Source organism: Lepidochelys kempii, chromosome 13, assembly GCF_965140265.1.
Source record: "Lepidochelys kempii isolate rLepKem1 chromosome 13, rLepKem1.hap2, whole genome shotgun sequence".
NCBI lineage: Eukaryota > Metazoa > Chordata > Testudines > Cheloniidae > Lepidochelys > Lepidochelys kempii.
In genome coordinates, this window is record NC_133268.1 from 2,364,244 (window position 1) to 2,387,872 (window position 23,629).

The following is a 23,629-nucleotide window of genomic DNA, read 5'->3' on the forward strand; positions in this document are numbered from 1 at the left end:
GGTCTCCTCCTGGCTCCAAGGATGTGGAGGAGGAGGAGCCAGGGAGTAACAGGCTTGCACCATAGTGACGGGGGAAAGGTTAAAAACCAACCAAAGTAGGGGAAACAACGAAACCAGCAGCCCAGGGGCCCCTGCCGTACCCTCCCCCCCATACAGGACGGCCTGACGCCGTCACTCGGGGTCCTCAGTACCGTGGCTGGGGCGACCTGACGGGCCTAGGCCAGCCTGGATCTGAGGCAGATGATCCGTGACGGTCCCTCTGCCACCGCCGAGGCCCTGAGAGTGAGGAGGGCAAAGCTGATGAAGAGACAATGGCACGTTTCTACCACGTGCAGGGCAGGGCAGGGCGGGGCGGGAGAAGCACTCGCACAGCAGCGTGGCCCAAAGGGGCACTAGGGCAGCTGCAGGAGCGACCTAGCCGCCAACACTGACATGGCACGTGCGGCCCGGCTTAGGAACCGGATCAGCCTCCACGGCACCAGCCCCTCCCACTGCCTGCCTTACCCATCCTCCTCCTCCTCCTCGCTGCCTCCCAGGAAGCTGCAAGTCCCCAGCCAGCCATTTCCTGCCCCGCAGGCTCCTCACTAGAGGATTCTTTGCACAAATTCCTCCCATTCCTGTAAAAAGAAAAGGAGGACTTGTGGCACCTTAGAGACTAACCAATTTATTTGAGCATGAGCTTTCGCGAGCTACAGCTCACTTCATCGGATCCGATGTAGCTCACGAAAGCTCATGCTCAAATAAATTGGTTAGTCTGTAAGGTGCCACAAGTCCTCCTGTTCTTTTTGCGAATACAGACTAACACGGCTGTTACTCGAAACCTCCCATTCCTGTGTTGCTCCCCTTGGGGCTGTCAGACCCTGCAGCCGGGCTCAGAGGCCCCACAGCCTTGGGAGCAGTGGGCAAAGGGGGAAAGCAAGCCAGTGGGGCAGAGGTGAGGAATAGGGGTGTTTTCAGCCCTCCCCCAGCTAAGATAGTTTAAGATAATTAGACTCTGATGTAGCTGGATTCCAGGGAGCATGGACTGGCCTCCTTCAAGGGTTTGGAAAGTACCACAGCATGAAACAAAGTAGGGAGGCAGGACTGAATTTCAGCTGGGAGCTGTAGTGATGGGGTCAGGGCTAACCTCACCCTCTGATGGGTTCAGTGTGGGGAGCAGGCAGCCGGCTCAGCTACACAGGGAAATAGCTGAAGTGCAAAGAGAGTGCAAAATAAGAATGCCCAGTGGGGGAGCTAGGAGGGGCTTTTAGCTCAATCCACTTCCCAGCTGGATTCAGCTAAACTGCACAAAGGCACTCTTCAGCCTTGTCTACACTTGCAAGTCAATGTGGATTAAGGTGGGGTGTGAATGTAGTGTGCAATAACTATTCCTGAGTGTCCACACATGGCCAAAGTGAGTTCAGCTAATCAGGAATCACGCTCTCTTGGTCCGGAATAAGCGTGTCCTCATAGGGAGATAACCAGGAACAGCTCCAAGTTTAGACAAGCCCTCAGTGCCCAAGTGGGGCTCTTGCAGAATGGTCCTTGTGCTTGAAGTTCACCCCCTAGCTTATCTCGCACTAGCTGCCCATGTAGACAAGCCCCGATTGGCGAGAAGGGGCCAGCACATTTGCTTGGCTCTTTTGGCCCTGCTGCTGGCGGGGCAGATTTGGCCGCCCGGTGAGACCGTAGGGGGCCCTCAACAGCCAGTTCTGCAGCTCATGCCTCAGGCTGTTCAGAGTGCGTTCGATTAAGTGGAACCACATCGAAGGAGCAGGGCCAGGTTGGCTCAGGGCAGTGGTGATGCGCTAGGGAACCTTTCGTCCAAGGTTGCTGGGTCAAATCCAGCGTCAGGCCCCCATCGCTCAATGTCTTTCCCAGCTGACAGTTTTGGTGAGCTGTAGATTTTGTGGGTCCGGGGGGAAAAGAGAAGAGACTGTTAATCTTGTATCTAGGGGTCCCTGCCACAAATTGGCTGGTGAGAGTCTCCAAGGTGGGAGCGGTGCCTTCTTGCCCCGGCACCATGCAGGCAGGGGCCGTTCTCTGGCTAGAGAAGGCTTGAGTTGCCGGCATCTTTCAGCGGGGCAAAGTCCAAACAGCCACCGCCACCACCTTGTCCCAGGGGTGGGAGAAGCATCCAAGAAACCGCGTACCACAGCATCAACGGGCTTGGAGCGCGCTGGGCCAGCTGCAGCTGGGGGGAGCAGACGCTCATTTTGGAGCCTGCTCACTGGCTCTTGCTTCAGTGCCAAGGCCCACGCTGCTGCAGCAAGCTGCTCCCCAGAGCGTCACCTGACCCTCCACCCCCATCTCTTGGCCTTTCTGGCCTAGCCTTGGGCTTGCTGCGTGAAAACCAACCCCTGCCCCAGGCCGGCAGAAGATAGGGAGTGCTGGAACCACGGCAGCACCCCAGTGATCCGAGCCCTTGGGCTACGCTGCAGGTGCGCCCGTCACGGGGAGTCAGACGTGCCGAGCCCCAGGAGCTGGTCAGGGTGGGGGGCTGCGGGAGCTCAGCTAGGAGCCCAAAGTGGTGACAGCATGAAATTCCCCCTCTGCTGTCACATCTCCTTGGGCTGGGATGGTCCCAGGGCCAGGGGCTCCTGGCAAGTAGGATGAACGCTACCAGCAGACAGCTTAGAAGCCAGAGTCCAGGTTGCTTTCTTAAGGGGCCAGTAATGTTTTGGCCCCTGTGGGGGGGACTGCACTGCACAGCAGCAGCCCCTCAACCCCCCCCCCCCATGGCTTCGGGAACAAGACGTCACTGCACATGTGCTTTATACACGGGAGAAGCAGACACCCACCCCACCACCCAGTTCCAGGCACCACGGGGGCTCACCTCCAGTACGTGCTCCCCGCTCTTCCCCTCTTCTCTGGGCCCAGAGACCGCGTCACTGCAAAGGAGCGCGCTGGCTCAGCTCTTGGGGGACAGTGGCTTTGCCTCTCTGCCTGGGCAGGCCCTGGCTCAGGGCCAGGCCATTTTTAGGCTGGAGCCGAGCAGGGTTGGCAATTGGGGTTACTCCGCATCTGAGAGATGGGAATCAATAACCCAAAGCCACTTACTGGGCTGGGAAGGTCCCAGGGGAGGCTCAGGATGGAAAGGCTAACGAAAGCAGCCCCATGCCATGCTGGAAGACAAAGGACACAGGGCAGGCTGCTGGTCTGTCCATCCAGCCATCTGTCTGCATGTTCCCTGCCCTCTGGTGTTTAATGTCTATTTGTCCATCTATCCAGGTCTCTGTCTGCCAGGGTAGGAGCTTTATCACCCTCCCCCCGTCCCTCCAGCCCGGCCCCAAGGTGGCTGATAGAATCCCAAGCAGAGCTCAGCTGCCAGGGACCAGACAGGAAAGAGACGTCACCAGCCCCGAGTGTAACTCAAAGCAGATGGGGCCGTTAAGTTTGCCAGGACCGCAGGGTGGTCACAACAGGAACTGGTCAAAGGCTGTCAGCAGGAAATGGTCTGGGAGGAAACTCCCTAGGCCGGAGGGGAGATGGAATTTAGTTCACAGGCAGCTTTAACCACTTCAGTGCCACTGGTACTTACCACCACTGCTCGCCCCAGCTCTGTTCAAACCGCCCACGCAGGGGCCTCAAACGCTGCCCTCCCTTTTACCAGGCACCCGGGGCCTGGGAAGAAGGGTGTGGAAATACAGCTGGGGCCCCCACAAGGGGCAGAGCTCTGGCCCACCCACGCTGCCTGGCCAGCACTGGCCTCACGCCCTGAGTTAGGGCAGCCGGAGGTTTGGCCACCTGGTGCAGCCAGCCCTCCAGCAGGGCCGGGGTGAAGGTTTGAGACAAACCCTGGCTAAAGAGAACACAGAGACTCCCCTGCGAGAGAGAGAGAGAAGAACTGGACCCAGCCCCCCACAGGGAAAAGCTCATGTTGGAGGCACAGCTGGGCACTGCTGCAGGGAAGCTCCCAGCGGTGGAGGCTGGAACCCAGTCCATACTGGCTAAAAGGGCAGCAGTGCCTGACCCGGTGCCGCACGGCCCCTCGTCTCCGCCTACAACCCAGGCACCTCTCACGCAGCAGGGCAGTGCAGAGCATGAGGGGGAAAGGGAGGGAGACCCGCATCTGGTCTCGCAGGGGAGCGCTGCCAGGGAGGTGATGCTTGGAAAGGCCAAGCCTCCGGCCTGACTCACTCTCCTTCCTCGGTCTGATTCCAGCTGTGGGAAACAGCCTCTCCCCCTTTCCCGCTCCATTAGCCAGAGGGAGAGATGTGGTGAAAGTGACAGGGAACGTGGCGCTGCCAAGCCCCGAGCGGCCAGCTTCCGGTGCCGTGGTGGCAAGGGGAGAGGCGCATTTTTGTCTCTCACAGAGAGGGGCCTTGCTCCCATCTCTGAGAAAGAGAGACTGCCAGCGAGCGGGGGAAGCGGGTGAGATCAGAGAGCAAAGAGCCAGCCAGGGTGGGGGCAGAGCCCAGGGCAGGCAGGGGCCCCTGACCCAACCGCCATGTTCAAGGGAAACACCTCATCCCGGGCAGCTTTCAGCAGAGTACTGTAACGGAGGCTCAGCGGCCCAGCCCCCTCCCCCCCCAGCACTGTAACACCCCCCACCACCACCCCTGAGCCCCAGCCCCCAACTGCACCATCTCCTTTTGTCTCAGCCCCGTTCAAACTGCAGCATCCAACGTCCCCGTCAGACAGCGCCTCAGGGGGCATATTCCCCCGAACCGTGAGGCCAGCCTGCAGCCCCAGTCCTGGCCAGCCGGCCTTGGCACGTTACCGGCTCAGCCCCTGGCTGGAAAGGGACAGCCCACTACTCAGCCCCTGGCGGGCTCCCTGCCCTTCACAGCCTCACCGTGGCATATGGGGACAAGGGACGCTCGGGGAGGAAGCCCCATGGACGGCTAGGTTATTGGTGTGTAAATATAACGGCCGCAAGCATAGGTGAGGGTGGCAGGCCTGGACCCTCAGCCCTCTGCTCCACCACAGAATAGCTACAGCACGGACAGTGGTGCTGGAACATCCCCACCTTGCCCTGCCTCTAGCCTCTGCTCCAACCTGCAGGGAGCCCTGTCCTCGCAGCTGGGGATGCCGGGGAGGTGGTGGGGTTTGGGCTGTGGATACCACCCCACGGGTAGCTGGAGTTGGACCCAAGCTCATTTGACGCAGGCCCCCTACGGGCAGATGGTAACGAGCCTGGCCCTTGCTGTTTCTCCCAAGCCCCCACTCTCCAACTAAGCAGAGAGCAGATTCAGTGCCCGCGTAGTCCCCCATCCCAGCATACAGAGTACCCCACCCCACTCCTAGCAGCTTGGGGACCCAGTTCTATTGGATATAAATTCTTATCCCGCACTCAGCACCGGAGAGGTTGAGCGCCGGCCCCTCGTGCCCTGAGTGTCTGGAGAGGGGAGATGACAGCCAGAAGCCTGAGGGAGCAGGGCAGGGAATGATGGGGGGGAGCTGGGGCCCTGAGAAGGGGGACACAAAGCTGCAGTGGAAGGAAGATCCTGCTCTAAGGGCTAGGGCCTAAGAATAAATGCAAGAGTCACTTCAACACCTAGCTTCTTGCTCACCCAGCACAAAGGCCCAGGGCACCCTGTGGACAGGAGCCAGGGACCTGAGACACTGAATCCTGAGCATCTACAGAGAGCCGGGGTTCAATCCTCAGCTCTCCTAGCATCTGCAGGGAAGGGAAACCCAAAGGTCCAGGCCCCAGGCTGGTACCGTAGCTGGCTGGTAGCCAGGAAGCCGGGTTCAGTCTAAGGCAGTGAGTGGAAAGCGGGGGAGATAGGTCAGGTCACCCCAGAGAAGTTGGGGGAGGCACAACTAATGCAGAAGGGTTCCGTAAAGGCCCAGCATCATTTGCTCGTTTCACATGGGCAGGGAGGAAATGCTGAGGGAGGTGAGAAGATTTAACCCACTCGCTGATCTCAGGGCCTGCTCCTGGCGGGGACATGAAGACCTTAGCATGAGGCAGCCTGGGGCTCAGAGCCAGCCCCTCCCACCTCGTACAACAGAATCCACTGCAAGTGCTTGGAATCGGGCCTGTACATTTATTTACATTAAGCCGAGAGCTCCGGCGCCTCTCAAGAGAACGTACATCTTTCTGCACTACTGGGGGCTGCTGCTAGGGAGGGTACACACACAGGGGCTGGAGTCCAACATCTGGGTTTGTGCTCTGCTGGGCAGAGGAAATCCAGTGGACCCAGGGTGAAAATGGGGCAGAGGGAGAAGGGTTTTAGCGAAGAGATACAGACCTCAGCTGGGGTACACTGGTGCAGATCCTCTGAGGTCAATGGAGTCCCACCAGTGTACCCCAGCTGAGGGTGTGGCTCAGTGCCCATGTTCTGCGTGAGGCACTTTTGGGCTAGGTCAAGTGCTGTCTGGCTATTTCTGTGCCTAACAGATACAGGCTGCCCGTTAGCTAGCACCCTGCTTTTTCATAATGAATCGCCCGTGGACGACACCAAGCCCGGGGTTCACCTGGACAGAAAGGGGCGTGGCCTCAGACTTGTTCTGCAAACCCCTCCCAAGAGAGGCGCAGACTCCATGGAGGATCCTCCCATCCCTACCCCTAGCTACTACGTCAGTACACTGAGCCACACAGGAGCTCCCGCATCACCAGGGGAGGCAACTCCCATCATTACACCCCACCCTAGAGGGGCCTAGATCCCCTGGGCAGCTCAGACCTTGATGGCGGGTCTGCAGGGGGTTTCCCTCGGACCAAGCCCTGCCAGCTGTTGAGCACAATGGTTCAGGCTCAGGATGGAACAGGAAGGAAAGTCCAGAACCTGAGGGAGCTCCCACACTCTCCTCCCATCGGGGGGTCCCTGGGCCCAGCGAGCAAAGGGTAGTTCCTGTGTGTTGGTGGTCAGTGCTGAAGCAGTCCTTTCATATGTGCGAGGGGGAGCGGCGAGCCCAGCTGGTCTGCATTAGGATGCTCTCTTGCCTTTATCTTCTGGGGGACGTGTGAAGGGAAGGTTGTGTTCTCCCCCCCGCTAGCAGCGCAGAAGGGCAGGGAGGTTAGGAACTAGCACAAAGCCGCCTTCTTTCTTCCCTGGCCTCCATCTGGGGAACGCGCCTGAAATCTGTGCTCTGCACTTCCTCCTTTCCTGTGCGTGGAGCCTCCCGGCACTGACAGGAACTCAGCCCTGCACGCCGGCTTCCAGGACCCTGATCATGGGCAGAGGAGGGTTTCTGCTCAAGTGGCAGCCTCGCATGCTAGTCCAGCGGTGAGCAGATCCAGAGGCTGGCAGTAGGCATCCTACCTGCAGGCCGGGGAGTACACTCTGCACTCCGAGGGCTTGAGTGCAAATCCTGACAGTAGCACGCAGTTACGTTACTCCTCCTGCACTCAGGAGCTGGGAGCACAGATCCAGACAGCAGTGCACAGAGGCTGTGACCAGCAGTCCTGTGACATAGCCATGGTGTGTCTCCTATTGCACTCAGAGGCAGAGAGCAGGAATCTTGGTTCTCAGGTAGAGACTGGTGTGTGGTGCACGGACCCTGCCCCACTCATTAGGCTGGTCTGTGTGTCCCATTGCAAGTCGCAGAACGGAAGTTGAACACAAACAGCAGAACGCAGGGAATTGCAATGTGGAGTCTAAGGATGCTGCAGTCTAGGGTTTGCAAGGTGCTCTCCGCACCTCTGGTCGCACCGTGCACTGGGAGTCCAGCTGGCAATTCCACAGCTCGGCGAGTTCAGCGCAGTCGTCTCACGACAGCAAAGGATCCAGGCCGATAGCAGCACAGGGAGGATGGGACTCAGAGTAACAATCCAGGCGCACTAGGGGATACAGAAGAGACCTGGGCTGGTAACTGCACAGTTGGTTAGGAGCAGGAGCCTATGGGATGCAGAGTGGTAGCTGTCACAGCTGTACAGAATCTGTAGCAGGGATACAGGGTGCTAAGATGGCAACACCACGTTTGTGTGAGCTCCAGACCAGTAATCTCAAAGGGGATCAAAGCTGTAGTATGTCCTAGTGGTACAGGATCCAGGCACCTCGTCACAGAGAATGAGAATTCCAGGGTTGTGGTATTGAACCAGAAGGAGATCCACAAAGGCAGCTTTGCAGCAGCATGGGATCCAGGGCAGGAGCCTCACACCAGGCACAGGACCGAGAGGAGTCAGCTCACAGCAGTTCAGGATCCAGAGCAGCATTATCCCAGTGGTCTGGACCCTGGAGCAGTGACAGTGCGGGATAGAATCTTGAGAAGGAATCTCATGGCAGGGACAGAATCTAGAGCAGGACTCTCAGCAGGATGGGATCCAGCAGTAATCTCACCGCAGTGGGAGCAGGAATTACACATCTGTACAGGACTGGGATATCTCAATTCATTGCCCCAGCAGTGAACTCCTTGTGTTTGGGAAGCGGATTGATTCTGAGCCCAAGTGGAGATCCTCCTGCCTCCAGAAGCAGGGACTACATGCCACTTTCCTGTGCAGGCCCCGGGGAGCAGGCCTTCAGAGCACAGCTCAGGTTTCAGGGGATTGCCCTTTGGCCTTGACTCACGCGTTGCTCAAATCCCACCCAGCTCAGCCCCACACTCAGACACCCAGCGCCGTCAGGGATCCCGAGCTGCTGATCTTCTTGAATCGGTTGGCAGCACACACACCAATGAAGTTTTTCTGTTAGGGAAACAAGAAAGAAGTTATTCCCCATTTGGAGGCTGGACAGCGCTCGTTAAAGAGACCTCTTTTGGGGATGGTGTAGGACCCCTGGCGGTGGGGACTTCAGATACTCCAGTCCCTAACTCTCCCAGCACAGGACACCGCAGGCGTGCTAGGAAGTGGTAGACGGCAATGGGTCTCAAAGCCAGAGGATCACTGGGGATCCCTTTATGAGCCACTGGGGATCCATTGATCTCTTTCCACCAGGCCACAGAGATGCTTCTCTTGACCATCTGCCAGTCTTTGAGCAGTGACTCTTCCAGCTGCCTGCCACCCATGCTCAGAAGCCTGGAAGGTTTTCAGAAATTTCTTAGCCCAAATAAGCTGGACACCCACAGACATCCCTGTGTCCCTGCATGGCTTCCCGGCACCCGCTCAGCCAGGATTGAATCAGAGACAGAAGCAAAGTGCAGAGCACCCTGGAGAGAGGAGACTGGTGGGGGCTGCTGGCAGCGAAGCCCAGCCCCCACCGAGAGGGAACCAACAGCACAGATCCAGGCTAGGGGTGCGACTGCAGGCAAAGGGAGTGGCTCCCCCCATTGGAGTCTCTCTATCCTGACATCGATTCCTCCTGTGGCCAAGCCCTGGGGCAGGCAAGGAATCAGGGACAGAGATCCTAGAGGAACCCGTACGTAAGGAGCAGTCCCTGATGTGGGGTGCACGCACAGGGTGCCCCTTACACAGGGCCTGGGGGACGGAAGTAAGGGAAGAACCACATGAGGAATAAGAGACATTTCAGAAAAACTCCACATCCCTTAGCACAGCATGATTCCTCGCTGCAGAGACCATTTCGAGTACACCACACAATTACCACACACGTCAACGTCAGGTTTAAAATGGTCCCCAGCATCCCTTTAACGTCAGGGACGGGGGGGGGGGGTCACCCTGAGGGACAAATCCATGAAATCAGGGATCGGGGGTGGTGAGAGTCGGGGCAGTGGCTCCCCCAGGCTGTAGGGCACACAGACGCCCTCAAGCTCTCCCTCCTCGCTGCCCCATACTGTTGACAGAGGTAGGGCACAGAGAAACCACCCTGCCCCATCCTCCTCTCCCCCATGGCTTTCTGCTTCCTCTTCTGTGCACTCAAGTGGGGGCAGAGTGCTCTCTCTGGGTGCTCCTGTCCCCCATTCCCTTCAGGGAGCCAGCGCCCCAGCCCGCCCCATGGGCTGGCCCTGCTCGGCGACCCCCTGCTCCCAGCACAGGGAGCTCACCCCCAGCACGGACTGTCCCCACTGCACACAGCGATCAAGGGGGAGCCTCCTTCATACCTTCCAGCGCCGCCGCATGACGTACTTCCGGAGCAGGACCTGGGATTTCAGGCGCCGGTTGCAGCGCTTGGCCTTCTCAGCCAGGTCGTTCAGCCAGGGGTGCTGGAGGCACCTGGCCGCACTCATCCGGCCGCTGCGGGGGAGAGGACTGCAGGTGACGCCTGGCTCCTAGTGGGGTTCAATCGCCCCGAGGAGCCCCGCATTGCTCCTGCTTTCCACCCCCCACCCGAGACCCATGGGTGCTGCCAGCTGCCCTTTGTAGCTGGGCCCGGGCCTGTGTTAATTAACCCCAAGAACACACTGGGGGGAACGAGGGTGCAGTCATATTCCTGCACAGGCCCTGAGGCTGCTGCTGGCCACGTGAGCCTAGCACCCTTGGCTGCCTCCTTGGGGCAGGGTCAGTCTCCTCTGACCCAGAGATCCCCCGTGGAGGCAAGGACCAGGCACCAGAGCCTGGTCTCTCCTCCCTTCCCTGCTTGGAAAGGCCTCCAGTCCCCTCCCTCTTTCCAAGAGCCTTGCTTATGAGAAGCCTTCCCCAGGGCCAGGATCCGGCTGAGCAGTCAATGCTGCCTGGCCCCTGCTGTGACCACGGGGTGCAGCCAGGGGAACGGGCAAGAGGAGGCTGGCCAGGTCGTCAATCAACATGGGGGCAGGGATCCATGTCGTCCTCTTGGGGCTGCCTGTCTCTGCACCCACAGCGAGCTTGGCAAGGCTCAGACAGCAGCATCCAGCCTTGCCCCAGGCCAGGTCCCGGGAGTGCTCCCACTGGCAAGGAGTGGGGGCGCTTGCCCCCAGGTGGGAGGTGATGGACTGCCAGGCCTGTGTGCCTGATGCCAGCTGAGCTGGCCGGACCCAATTGCTCTGGGCCGCCCTCGACTCGACTCAAACCTCTTCTGCTTGATAATCAGATTCGAGACAAAGTCCTTGGCTTCGTCCGAGATGCCCTCAAAGGCTTCCTCGTCAAAGTACCACGTGGCTGCCAGGACATTGTTCAGAGTTTCCGCGTCATCGTCTCCCAGGAAAGGGGAGAGGCCACTTAGCCTGGGAAGAGAGGAGGGAGGGAGCCATCACAAGTCTCAAGCTGTGCTCGGAGTGCCTCAGGAAGGGACAAGACACAGGCCCTGTTTCCTCAGCGGGGTCCCAATTCCTTCTGCACAAAACCACTCGCTCGCTCCCTCCCTCTGCCTGGGATCATGAGGAGAGAGGCAGGGAAGCCAGCGGTCAGCGCTCTTAGAAAGGAACCAGTGTGTTCCCAGCTGGCATCTTGCTGCGTTCCCATCCTGTCTCAGCTGGGAGAGGTGAGCCATTTCCTGTCCACGCGCACAGCCCGCCCCTCCCAGATGTTCCAGCCACCCAGCTCCGAGCAGCCGCTGGACGGCTTTCCACTCCCTTTGAGAAAGGGCAGTCAGTGCTGGGGAGAGGTGCCAAAGGGCACGGTCAGCCCTGAAAGCTGGTGCCCTCTATACACAATGCCTCAGGCACCCGAGGAGGTAGGGCCTGCCTTATTTTACAGATGGGGAAACTGAGGCACAGAGGTTCAGAGACTGGCCCGAGGTCACCTACTGACTCAGTGGCAGAGCTGGGAATGGAACCCAGGAGTTCTCTTGCCAGCCCTTGGCTCGACAGCTGCCTCATACTCCTCTCCCACACAGCTCTGCTGCCAGCCTGGTCCACGTCTACAGTTAAAGCCCAGAATGGTTCTCACCCTACCCCAGCCCTAGTGCCACCCAACCTGTGCCCACCACACGTACAACATGTAGGTGATCACACCCAGACTCCACATGTCTGTCGAATAGGAGACTTGGTCGTAGTTCACCACCTCCGGGGACAGGAACTCGGGGGTCCCAAAGTTCACTTTCAGCTTCTCCCGGGGGTTGTATCTATGGGCAGGAAGAGCCAGGTCAGCGAGAGCTCCTGGCACTGGTCCCGGTGCCAGCACCCCCGTTCACATTCACCACCTCCGCCCACACGTCACCCTGGCTCTATGCTGCTCCAGCCCAGGGAAGAAACATCCTGGCCTGGCCCCAGCCTGAGGCAGAACCAAGCCGGTTATTATAACGGCCCCAAACCACTATCCCCTGTGGGGCATGGCTGACTCGGCAGAGCTGCTGCCAAGCCCAGACTGCAGATTCCACCCCACCCCACTGGGATTCCTTCCTGACCTTCCCTAAGGCCCACAGCAGGGTCAGGCGTAAGGCCAGTGCAGCTGGTCCCTGAGCGTGGCCTTTGCCCAGCTCCAGGGGACATGGGAAGGGAGAACAGAGGATGTCGGGCAGGGAGAAAAGCAGGAGCGAAGGAGCGAGCCCAGTCCCGGAGGGAGGGGAGTTACCTTCGTGCCAGCCCAAAGTCGATGATCTTCACCATGTGCCCCGTGGAGGTGACACACAGGATGTTCTCAGGCTGCAGGGATGAAGTTCCTGAAGTTAGAACCCAGCTCGTGGCTACGTGCCTGCCTACCCCAGCCCAGGGTACGGTTACGGGCCACTCGCAGAGGAGTTTGAGACACTTGACGGAGAAAGGCCGGCTGGAGGCTAGGAGAGTTTTCTCCCTCTGTCCCTTAGAAGCATCAGGGATGTAGTCTGCTGGGTTCCCAGACCATGTACAGCGCCAGTCCTTGCATCTCAGTGGAGGCCATTGCACCTTTAACATCCTTGCCCCCGAGCTCCTACTAGGCACTGGAGTGGCTTAGAGCCCCAGAGGAGTTAAAATCCCCGCCCTTCCCAAGCACTGAGTCCCACCAAGGCCATCGCGTCACTAGTTCTGACTGCCAGTGTCTCCCGGGCCATGCTGTGCGGGAGCAAGTCAGAGAGAATCTCCTCTCCCAGCGTGTTCCTTGGGCAGCCCCCTGACATCAGAGTATGTCGGCGGACGCACAGATTGTGGTTTGTAGGCACTGAACGAGAGACAGACGCTGCACGGTCACCCTTGCTAACCCTTCTCCTAGACCCACCCAGATCAGCCGCAGCGACGTGCACACAGACCCGCCAGGCCCCCTAGAGCCACGCTGAGATCTGCCCTTTGAATTGCTTGGGATCTGGACAGACCCCGGGTCTGAACGGAGCCCAAGGCTCTACCTGCATACAACCCACAATGACCTGGCCCAGGCTGGTCTGCAAAGCCAAGACTCCAGCCTCACCAGCCCGCGGGCCGGAGCCCAGGGTGACGGTATCGTGGGCAAGCCAAGGAATCTCCCTCGGAGGCCCAGTGTTGCCCCCGCCACTTAACAGCGGGACTCCTGATGCTCAGGAGTTGGAAGTTTCTGCTTCTGGAGGCTTCGTCCTCTCCCCAGAGATGATCCAGGCCGGGCTTGTCACGCTCTCACGTACTGAGTTCCCCCCAGGCAGCATGTGCCCTCCTCGCACCCAGGCCCCACAGCCAGGGGCTCTCTTCTCACCGAGAGCAGCCCTTCAGCCCAGCTTCAGAACCCTGCGAAGGTTTCCCCTCTAGCCCCCCAGCCCAGGAGCTGCAGCCTTGCTGTACCCCCTCTCTCCCTCCGCTCGTGGCACCTTGAGGTCCAAGTGCAGGACGTGCATCTGATGCATGAAGGTGATCCCGTCGCAGATCTGCCTCACGAACACCATGCAGTCCACTTCTGTCAGGTGGTAATCCTCGTCGATGATGCGCTCAAAGAGCTCCCCGCCCTCCACGCTGCACACAGACCAGCCACAGTGTCACCGGACTGCGCCAAGCAGACCCTAGCCACCGCGGCCCGGGCAAGTTACAGCCGAGCCGCTCTGCCCTGCATAGGAACGCTCCCCTACGTGACTCTAGGATCTCCCCCTGGCCTGGGCACAGGCAGAGCGGGGTGCTGCTTACAGAGGGTTCCCCTCTCCTGAAGCATGGGGGCAGAGGGTGGGTTACTGAGGAGACCCCTGGCCAAGGTTGCGTGGCAGAGGAACTGGGTAGCTCAGGAGGCCACTCGTTCTGGGTACAGGTGGGCAAGAGAAGGGGAATTCTGCAGGGAGACCCCAGACAGGGAATAGTCGGCTCCCCATCCTGGTTCTAGACAGGTTAGTGGAGAGACTATGCTAGCCAAGATCCTGGCAGAGCAACTGGGGGGTTAGCGAGATTGCCTTGATTTCAGGGGTATGGGCTACAGATTATTTCTTCCAGGCGGGGTACCAGGAACTGGGATGCAAGCAGAGATGAGCACTACCTGGGCAGCGAATCTCCTAGCCAGAGCACAGGGGATGCAGGAGCCCTTGCTGGAACCTGTCACTGCACTGTGACTTGCACCAGGGGACGGCAGCTGAGCAAGTCTGCCCAGGAGGAAGGAGGTTCCCCACCCTCGGCGAACAAGCGCGGCACCGTCCGGAAGCTCCTGTGTCAAGCCGCCCAGGAGGCCGGCCAGCCGCAGCCCCGCACCGGCCACGCCAATGGGTGCTACTCACAACTCCATGAAGAGGACGATTTCCCGGGGCGTCTCGAAGGCGTCGTAGAGCTGGATCAGGTTCCTGTGGTTCAGTTGGTTCATCACCTCGATTTCAACCAAGGCCATCTCCTGTGGGACACGCACTGGGTCAACGCACGGAGCGCAGGCAGGGCCAGGGGAGACGGCAGCCACCGCCGCAGCGTCAACACGCCAAGCCACCGGCTCAAGCACAGGCCAGGTGGCACCGCCCTCCGGTGGTTGGCCAACACACACAGCCGCAGGCGTACCTCGTCACATGCATGCAGACTGACGGACGTACACACCCAGTGATGCAGCCCCAGTGCAGAGATGGACGCCTGTCTCTGTCCGGGCTAATGCATGGCTACACAGACAGCCACACAGAGACACATGCACAGGCAGACTCAGGAGAACACTCAGGACACACCTTGTCCTTCGAGCCCTGTTTCCTAATGATTTTGGCCGCGAGTTTGAGCCCTGTCCCTCTCTCGGTGCATGTGCGAACTTCACCAAACTTCCCCCTAGGGCAAAGAAAAGCAGACAGTAGAGGCTGCAATCCCCCCCACCCAAGGGCATGATCTGGCAAGAGGGCAAGCTCAGAGGCTAGCTGCAAAGGGGCCAAACTCAGCGGGGACATAAGTGGTTACAATGCCCATTTGCTGGCATCCCCATAGAAAGGAGTGGGCAGGGGGATGAGTTACCAGTTCTCAGGGTAACTGACCAGTCACATGAACTAAAGCTCAGTCCCAGGGGGGTCACTGGATTCTTGGGGTTTCCAAGCCTGGAGAAGGTGCATTCCTAAGCTGAAAAGCTTGGTTTTAGCCCCAGAAGCCCGGGGCAAGGCTCCCCTCAGAGCTGTTCCATGGATTTCCTTCCTCCAAGAGGGCACTGATGACCAAGAAGCAGCACTTCCGTTCCAGGGAGGAGGACTCCACGGCATGCCCAGCCCTTGCTAACACCGGGCAGGACTCTACAGATCCAGTCCAGCTCTCCCACACAACAGGGCAGGGCACTAGACAGTGGGCTAATAGGCACATAAGAACGGCCCTACTGAGTCAGGCCAAAGGTCCATCTAGCCCAGTATCCTGTCTTCCGACAGAGGCCAGTGCCAGGTGTCCCAGAGGGAATGAACAGAACAGGGAATCATCAGGTGATTCATCCCCTGTCGCTCATTCCCTGCTTCCGGCAAACGGAGGCTAGGAACACCATCCCTGTCCATCCTGGCTAATACCCATTGATGGGCCTATCCTCCATGAACTTATCTAGTTCTTTTTTGAACCCTGTTATGGTCTTGGCCTTCACAATATCCTCTGGCAAGGAGTTCCATAGGTTGATGGTGTGTTGTGTGAAGACATACTTCCTTTAATTAATAGGCACCAGGTTTAAAACAAATAAATTTGGTGACCTCTGGTTCTCCCTCTGTGGTCGGGATGAAAGGGGCATACAAGGTCCTGGACAGGCACTAGAGGGGTTACCCACTATACTGAGCTGGGACGAAACTTCAGCTGAACACCTGGTCTCTCCAGTCTGCCAAGCGAGGGGCACCTTGTCCCTATGAGATGCCAAGTACCAAATGAAGAACATCTGCCCCATCAGCACCTTCTGCTAGCTGGGCTACCCGGCAGCCTGAGCACAAGTCTCCCTCCTGAATGGAGCCAGCAATGCTGCTGCCGAACAGGGCAGGATCATCTCCGCACTGGGACCAGGCCTGGAGGGTGCAGAGATGCTGCCCGGCTGGGAGTGACTGCACCAGCCCATGCCGAATGGAGTAGTGCCACCTGGTTCTCCTGCACCACTAGCGGGCCCCCGGGGGTACCACACACATAACATGCTTGGCACTCGCTGCTGAGCTTCCCTGACTTTATCCCCCTTGTGTTTGGCCCAGACCTTCACCCTGAGTAACATGCATTTGCCCTGTGCATGTCACCTTTCCCGGGGGGTGGGCTCAAAGTGGGCAGAGAGGGAGAGGGGGAGTGGTGGCAAGCCAGGGCCACCACCAGGAGCAGCGCTGGTGGAAAAGTTTCACTGAAATCACCAGGCAAGGTCTGAAGGTTTGGAAAGACACGGCAATGGGGATAAAGTTGGGTTATTTTCAAAAAAGACAAAGGAAACATTTTGAAAGCATCTAAATGTCCCAGAGCGCTGTTTTCTGAGCACAGCGGTTTGATTTGGTCTCTAAATGGCTTTTTGAAATGAAAAAAACCCAACCCCATTGTTTTACAAGCATTTTTTAAGGTTCAAAAAATGACATCAGAACGAACTATTTCAATGGGTCCAAGGGAGAGTTTGGGAAACTTCATTTTGCAGGAAATGTCGACGGTTGGGAGCTTCCCCTCCCTATTTCTAAATGGAACAAAATTTTCAAAATCATGGAGTTTCCCACAAAACAGAAAACACAGCTGGGGCCCGGCTGTGCACCCCGGGCCAGTCTCCCAGCCCCACAGCAGCTCCCTGGGCAGCTGGCTCTTACCCGCCCAGCATCTCCTTGGTGTTGATGTTGAACATGCTGTTCACGGTGCCGGATTTCAGGGAGACAATGCGATGGGCGAAGGGAGCGGGCGGCGGAGGAATATCGTCTGCGGAGACAAGATACATGGGACCACCCAGCTGCTTCCATCTTTCTCAGCTGAGCCTATGGGGCTGGGGAGATCCTCAGGAAGCAGCCCCCCTCTCCCTCCTGGCTGGTGGAACCAGAGCTTCATCCACGCCTGGGGCGATGCCGGCACCTAGTGGCAAAGCCTGGTACAGCCTGCAGCCAGCACCTCCTAGCCTCCCACTCCTGTCCCTTCGCGGCTAAGTCACAGCACGTGGCCCCCTCTTTATAAATAGCAAAGGGTGCCGCAGACCACCCAGGAGCCTGACAATAAATCATGAGGTTACCGAGCCCATCAGCAGCTCCAGTTTCGTTCCATAACCCCGTTAGACCCCTTTGGACCCCACCGGTCTCCTTAACAGCCCCTGAAAGATCCTCACAGCCCCATCTGCAGTCACAGACCCCTGATTCCGCGCTGACCGCCAAGCTCCCCTCAAGCCACGGTCTGCATTCCCACACCCCACATTTCCACCTTGCACTGCCCCTCCTGCTCTGCTGATCCTGGGCCCACTGCCCAGCCCCAGGGCATTGCCATGCTGTGCCATCCACACTTCAGTTCCGGAGAGCTAGCCCTTCGCTCCTGGCCTTCCGATCCCCATGGTCCAACCCTGCATTCCCCACCACACACAGCTCAGGCCCCAGCCTGCCCTCCCTCTGAACATGCCCGCACCGCCTGCACTGTCAATCTGCCCAGCTCCAGGACACGCTGTCCTAGGCGGGCAATGCCGATGGTGCAAAGATCTGAGTGACACGTCCCAGGAGCTCTTGGGACTCCTGCCCTGCTCTTAGATATCACAGGGAGAGGCTCTCTCTGGGTCTCGTGCTATGTGTCAAAGGAGAGCTGCAAGAACATGCCAGATGCAGAGCGGGCTCAAGGCTTCCCATCCCAGCAGCAGGATCCTGGCTCGGGGACAGGTCAGCTTTGTCTGAAGCGAACCCATAGCTGGAGCACCACTGGTGGGCGGTGAATCAGAGATACCGGCACCCCCGTTCTGCTGGACAGAGTCCACCCTACATGCCTAAGAGACAGCACAGCCTTACCCAGTATCTGGAAAGGGTCCTCTTTCCCGAAGTCTGGCGTTAGGTAGGGGCTGGGCGGGGGCTCCACTTCCTCCTCCTCTGGTGAAGGTGGCTGTTCCCCAGCGACAGGGCCTGTTTTCCCCACATTTCCGGCGCTGTCCAAGGCTGGAGGAGGCTGCTCCACTGAGCTGGGCTCTGCAGGGGTCTCGTCTGAAGCCAGCTGGGGTAGTCCCACCGAGCTGGGGGGCTCTGCAGGGGTCTCATCTGAAGCCGGGTGGGGTAGCCCCACCGAGCTGGGGGGCTCTGCAGGGGTCTCGTCTGAAGCCGGGTGGGGTAGCCCTACCGAGCTGGGGGGCTCTGCAGGGGTCTCGTCTGAAGCCGGGTGGGGTAGCCCCTCCGAGCTGGGGGGCTCTGCAGGGGTCTCGTCTGAAGCTGGGTGGGATAGCCCCTCCGAGCTGGGGGGCTCTGCAGGGGTCTCGTCTGAAGCCGGGTGGGATAGCCCCTCCGAGCTGGGGGGCTCTGCAGGGGTCAGGTCCCCACTGCTGCTAGCTGGGCTGGACACCTCACTTGGGGTGGGTTTCTCTGGACAAGTCTGGTCTCTGGGGGCATCCAAAGCAGGGCCAAGCACCTCCGCTAGACTGGGTTCTGCTGGCAAAGCGCTGACTCCTTTGGCAGGAGTTGCTGTACCCTGCGGGCTCTTCCCTTCGGCTCCCATCTTCACAGCCTGGGGCTCCTCCCCTGGTCTGAAAGGGAGACGTAGCAGTGTGGGCCTGGCACACCTGATCCAACCCACCATTAACGTCTCCAAAGAGGGAGCTGAGCTGCTCGCCCTGGTCTGCACCTCATTGCGTGTAAGGAAACACCCCCGTCCCGGAAAGGTCCCATGCCCTGCAGAAGGTCGAGTACGTGAGCGGAAGGGGATCCCAGAGACTGGGTCCCATCAGGGATGTTCTGCACCCAGGAGCGGGCTGACTCCAGTTGCAGGGTGGGGCCCAAGAGGAGACAGTCCCAGGGAGGCCAGGATCTCAGAAGAGCATCCAATGCGGGAGCATAGGCTCCACCTCCCCAGAGAGGAATCTCTGCCCTGCCAGGTGACTTCCCTTTGGCATGTGGTTCTCTAGGGAGCCCATCCTGGTGTGAACGCTGCAAACCAGGCACACGTGGAGGACTGGGGTGCAGAGCAGGGAGGAAGGATGAAGGGAGGGGACCCTGGCATTAGGAGACAAGCTAGGGGCTTCCCACTCCACCAAACCAGCAGGGTCAGCCTCCCAAGCTGCCTGGGGGGATCAGATTCCTAGAGAGAGAAGTGAGATATTACCTCTGGCTGCTGACTGGGCAGCTCAGGCTCCGCTGGGGAGCTGGGGGCTCATGCTTGGAGGCCGTAGGCTGGCTCTGGATTTCTGCCCCCTCCTTGGCCACTGCTTTCTTCCCACTGGCCTTTGTCCCCTTCCCAGCCATGGGGACGCTCTTCTCTCCAGGCTCTGCCTTTTCTCCTCTCTCCGCTGGCTGCGAGGTTGCTGGGGCAGACTGGCCAGCGTGGCTCTCTGCTCCTCCAGGGGCCATGCCCTCCCCCACGCTGGTGCGAGGCCTGGCGTTCTGGCCCACGGGCGCCCCCTCCGAAGGAGCTGTGGCAGCAGCTGGCTGCCCTGAGGGGCCCTCTAAAGCCTGGGGCATCTCTGCAGGCTTTGGTGAGGCTTCTGTACAAGAGAAGAAAGTCAATAGCTCCCCAGAGGGGGCTGATCCACCCCCAGGGAAGAGACCCACAAACCCAGATCCTTGGTCTCAGCTACCCTTCGTTACACAGGCAGGTCCCTCAGCTCAGACCCCATGCTAGACGGCCAGACAGGCCTGCTCTCCCTTCTCGCTCCCGACCCCCTGGCTCCAGAGGGCATCCCACAGGGCTGCCCCTGCGCCGGGCTGCCTTTGTCCTGCAACAAGGGGTCGATGGCACCTTGGCGGGGCGAGGGGGGCGCCCCCCGTCACGCACCCAGAGCGGGGCCCCTGGGGCTCACTGGGAGACAGAGCCCAAGAGGCTGAAGGCCAGAGCCGCTCCCCCCAGGCTCCTGGCCAGATCAGCACAAGAGGAAGCAGCTCTGCAGGAAGGGAGCTGAGCGTCTCCAGGCGGCTGCCTGCAGAGTGGGGATCCCCCGAAGCCCTAGGCTGCTGGGCCGTAGGCTGAGCCCTCCCGCACATGGGGCTCGGGGGGGGCTCACGCCATTGCCTTGGCCACGCTCTGCTCCCCAGGGGTTTTGCTCGCAAGCGCCGCAGCCTGGCCGCTCTCGCGCTGGCACCAGGTGGGGACTCGGCAATTGCGAGGCTGGGGGGGTCCCAGCGGGAGCGTGCAGACCGGGCGGGGCCAGGACAGCCCAAGGGCCAGTCGCGGGGCATGGCCGCCCTCCCTGCAGAGGGGAATCCAACCTCCCGGTACGGGGCAGCCGCTGCTCTGAGGTCTCCGGTGGGGCGGTTTCCCGTGCGCCCTGGGGAGCCCGCAGCGCCGCCTTTGGTGGCCGAGGCTCCCGCGTTAGCCGGGGCCACACGCAGGACTGAGCCCCGGGTGGAGGAAGCAGCAGCCAGAGCCGCACCAGGCAGCATAGCGAGACCCCCCCCCCCCCCGCAGCACCCTGCCCAGGAAACGCCGCGGTGTAGGCTTCGGGTTGCCCGGTGTCCTGGGGGGACCAGCCGCCCTCCCCGGCCAGCGCGCGGGGCCAGCTACCTGCTTCCACGCTCCGCAGCACGTGCTCGGCGCTTCCTTCTGCTGCGGCCATCAGGAGCGCGAGTCCTAGCACCCCCTCGCCATGCCCTGGAGAGAGGGGCAGGAATGTCAACGGCCACATGCACCGGGGCGCCCCCGGCGACACCCCCCCCCCCCGGCGGACTGTCCGTGCCTGGCCCCGGGGCCAGGAATCCAGACACCCGCGGAGCGGAGCCTCTGGCTGGGAGAGCACGTCCCGCACGCCAGCCAGGGAGCCAGGGCTGCTTAGCGCCGAGAGCAGGGCGAGCCCCGGGGCAGCGGCTGCAGCCCGCCAGCCCTTCCTTGCCCCCGGGGCTGGGCACTGGGTTGCCACGGCGAACTCCCTGGCCAGCCAGAGAGGAGCGGAGAGCGGCGGGCACAGCAGAGCGCAGCCCCTAGCCCCCGCTGAGCCGGACCTGGGCTACCCAAACGCAGTGTCCCTTGGGGGGCGGAGGGCCCGCTTACCTGGGTCCCCGTTGCAGCAGGCAGTCAGAGCAGCATCCGAGCTATGCCAACGCTGGGACGGAGCCGGCCCCTTCTATACTCAGCGGGACGGAGCCGGATTAGTGTGGGGAGAGAAGTATCCTTTACACCAGGGGGAGACCGTTACGCGTCGCCTTTCAGGCCACCTGTCGCTGCTGGAGCGCGTTCAAAGGACACTCCATTCTTCCCCCAGCCTCTCCGGCTTGGGGGAGACGGGAATTCAAACACACAGAGAACAGATGCCAGAGCCGCCCCCTGCCTCTGCCACCCACCGGCCGCTCAGGAAACGATCCTTCCCTAGAGGGGTCGGGGGGCGTGGACAGCTAAAGTGCAGTCCCCCCGCGCCCTGTGGAGCGTGTTACGGGCACACGCAGGAAGGGGGGCTTCGATCCCACGCCTGGACTCGAACTGCCCCGGGCACGGCCGGCGAGGTGCTTCCGAGACGCCCGGGGAGCCCAGCGGGAGCCACGCTCCAGCCCCGCAGAGCCCGTCCGCTGTGCGCTCTGCGGCCGTCACTAGTCCCGGCCCAGCTTGTTCATGACCCGCTCGGCCCAGGGCAGCCCGATTACACGGCAGCCCGTTCACAGCCCAGCTCCAGCCCGAGCCAAGGCGCGGGGCTGCCCAGGGCAGGTCCGGGGAGCGCTCCAGGTACAGGGGCACCACGCTGAAGTCAGGGGCAGGCCCGTCGCAAGAGCCAGGAGAACCCTCCAGCGCTCCCAGCAAACCGGGAGTGAAACCAGCTTCACTTGGGAACCCAACGCATGTCATGTCCCAGCCTAGCGAGCCTTAAAATCTCGGAGCTAGGAGAGAATAAACCCCACTGCGGGTGTGGCCCTGCGGGAGGCAGCCCCACCCCTGCCCATCGTCCCCTTCCCGTTTTGTAAAACGCTCAAGCGCCCTTTCAACAAAGATCCAGAGACTAACCCCCCCCCAACACCTGGAGAGAAGGAGCATCGGGTGGGCGGGTGGAGCTAGACAATCTGCAGTTTAATTAGAGGTTTGTGTCCAGTCTTTGCGTCTAAGCCCTAGAGGGCTATTGGGTTTATTGTGCAGTATTAATAACTGGAGACATGCTGACTGCTCACCCCCTGGCCCCAGGCATGCTAGGGCAGCAAGTGCAGGGTAAAGAAAGGGGCTAAGTCACACCTGCTTCTTCCACTCCTTAAAGCAAAGGGGAGCACAGAGGCCTGGACTTTTTACCCTTTGGATATAAAGCAAAGAAGAGCTAGTCGTCGGTGCATCAGATGGGGAGCAGGGTCTAGTGGCTGCAGCTCTGTACTGCAAGCGGGAGCCCCATCCTCTAGTGGCAGCTCCGACACACTCGCTGTGTGACCTCAGGCAAGTCACATCGTGCCTCAGTTTTCCTATCTGTAAAATGGAGGGGGCAGCATTCACTTACCTGCCTTGCCGGGGCAGGTTGCACTAGTGCATGGAGACAGTGGATGGGAAGGTGCAGCAACTGCGGTTAGGACAGTGGCTGTGGAGGGGTGGCAGCTCTTTGGGTACCTCAGAAGGCAAGAGGCTAGACTCTCCCAGGACAGAAGCCTTGTTGCTCACTTAGGCAACTAGGAAGGTGCAATTCAAGCTGTTGCAATGCTGGCGAGCTTCCCAGTGGAGGCTGGGCATCAGAGCTCTGGGATTACCTCTGGCTTCTCCACACATTGGCCTTTGCCTGCTGCGGTCTTCCTCCGATGGGGCTCCAGCCTCCTACTGCTTGGAGTTCATAAGCTTTGAGTCATCCCTGTTAACACTCCCTAGCTTCTCCCTCCCTCACCTCCTCACAAGAGCACTGGACACTCAAGACATAACCGTGCTGCCTGCTTCCGAGCCGACGTCAACAACAACTCCTGACTCAGGCTCGTCTAGCACCTCTCACCTAGTGCACTCAACTTCCCTCTTCTATCACTAAGAGGGCAGCTACTTCTGGGGTGGAACGTACCCGCTGTTAAGTAGCACACAACACCGAGGGCAGGAAGAGGTGGATTCAGTAGAAGCTGCAGTAGGCGGTGCAGGCTGGCACTACTCTCAGCTGTTATATGATTAGTTACATACCTCTCCTATCCCAAACAGCCTCCCCTCCCTTCTTAGACCACATCCTTGCCACCAACTCTTTGGTGATCCCCTCGCCAGAGCCAGCCCACAATATGCGGCACGCACCAGACTAGATTGGAGATCCAGAGGTAGGTAGGGCCTGCTGCTAGATTGGAAGCATTGAAGGAGGACCGTGCCTTTCTATTTCAAGGGTAGCAAGCACCCTATCAGCACTCCCACAATGCTCTGTACTTCCAGTGATCGCCAAAGACCGAGACCACCGGACCCCATGGGATAAGGCACAGCCTTTAGAGGTGTTTGGGTCGTGATGCCCCTCAGGAGCCTGCTGTGCCCTACTGCAACCTTCTCTAGGGCTGTTCTCAGAGGAAGAGAGAGAGGATGGTCCAGTAGTTAGGGGCTGGTCTAAAACAAGAGACCTGGATTCAATTCCCTGCTTAGCCATCTAGTCCCAGTGTGATCTAGGGCCAGTCAGTTAGGGGGAAACTGAGGCCCAGGCTAC

The 23,629-nt window shown here is 59.9% G+C and overlaps 1 protein-coding gene across 2 annotated transcripts; it reads right to left on the bottom strand.

Annotated features, from left to right (window-relative positions):
* Positions 1–5,961: 5,961 nt before the first annotated feature.
* On the bottom strand, positions 5,962–21,743 carry MYLK2 (myosin light chain kinase 2). Of its 2 annotated transcripts, XM_073308686.1 has the most exons (13): positions 21,061–21,742; positions 20,578–20,664; positions 19,183–19,561; positions 17,886–18,607; positions 16,722–16,827; positions 14,679–14,772; positions 14,253–14,362; positions 13,368–13,509; positions 12,191–12,261; positions 11,613–11,741; positions 10,750–10,902; positions 9,862–9,994; positions 5,962–8,551 (listed from the first exon to the last, which is right to left on the bottom strand). In XM_073308686.1, the coding sequence occupies exons 2-13, from the start codon at positions 20,627–20,629 to the stop codon at positions 8,471–8,473; spliced, it is 2,172 nt and encodes a 723-aa protein (XP_073164787.1). In that variant the 5' UTR covers positions 20,630–20,664; positions 21,061–21,742; the 3' UTR covers positions 5,962–8,470. The 2 variants fall into 2 exon arrangements, with proteins under 2 accessions (XP_073164787.1, XP_073164788.1); XM_073308687.1 differs by lacking the exon at positions 20,578–20,664 and having other exon boundaries at positions 21,061–21,743.
* Between the last annotated feature and the right edge of the window lie 1,886 nt (positions 21,744–23,629).

Coding starts and splice junctions, on each gene's coding strand:
- MYLK2 (XM_073308686.1), bottom strand. CDS start 20,629: ATGGCCGCAGCAGAAGGAAGCGCCGAGCACGTGCTGCGGAGCGTGGAA. Junction 18,608..19,182: donor TGCCCAGTCAGCAGCCAGAG/GTAATATCTCAC, acceptor TCTCCCTTTCAG/ACCAGGGGAGGAGCCCCAGG. Junction 16,828..17,885: donor GGACCCTTTCCAGATACTGG/GTAAGGCTGTGC, acceptor TTGTCTCCGCAG/ACGATATTCCTCCGCCGCCC.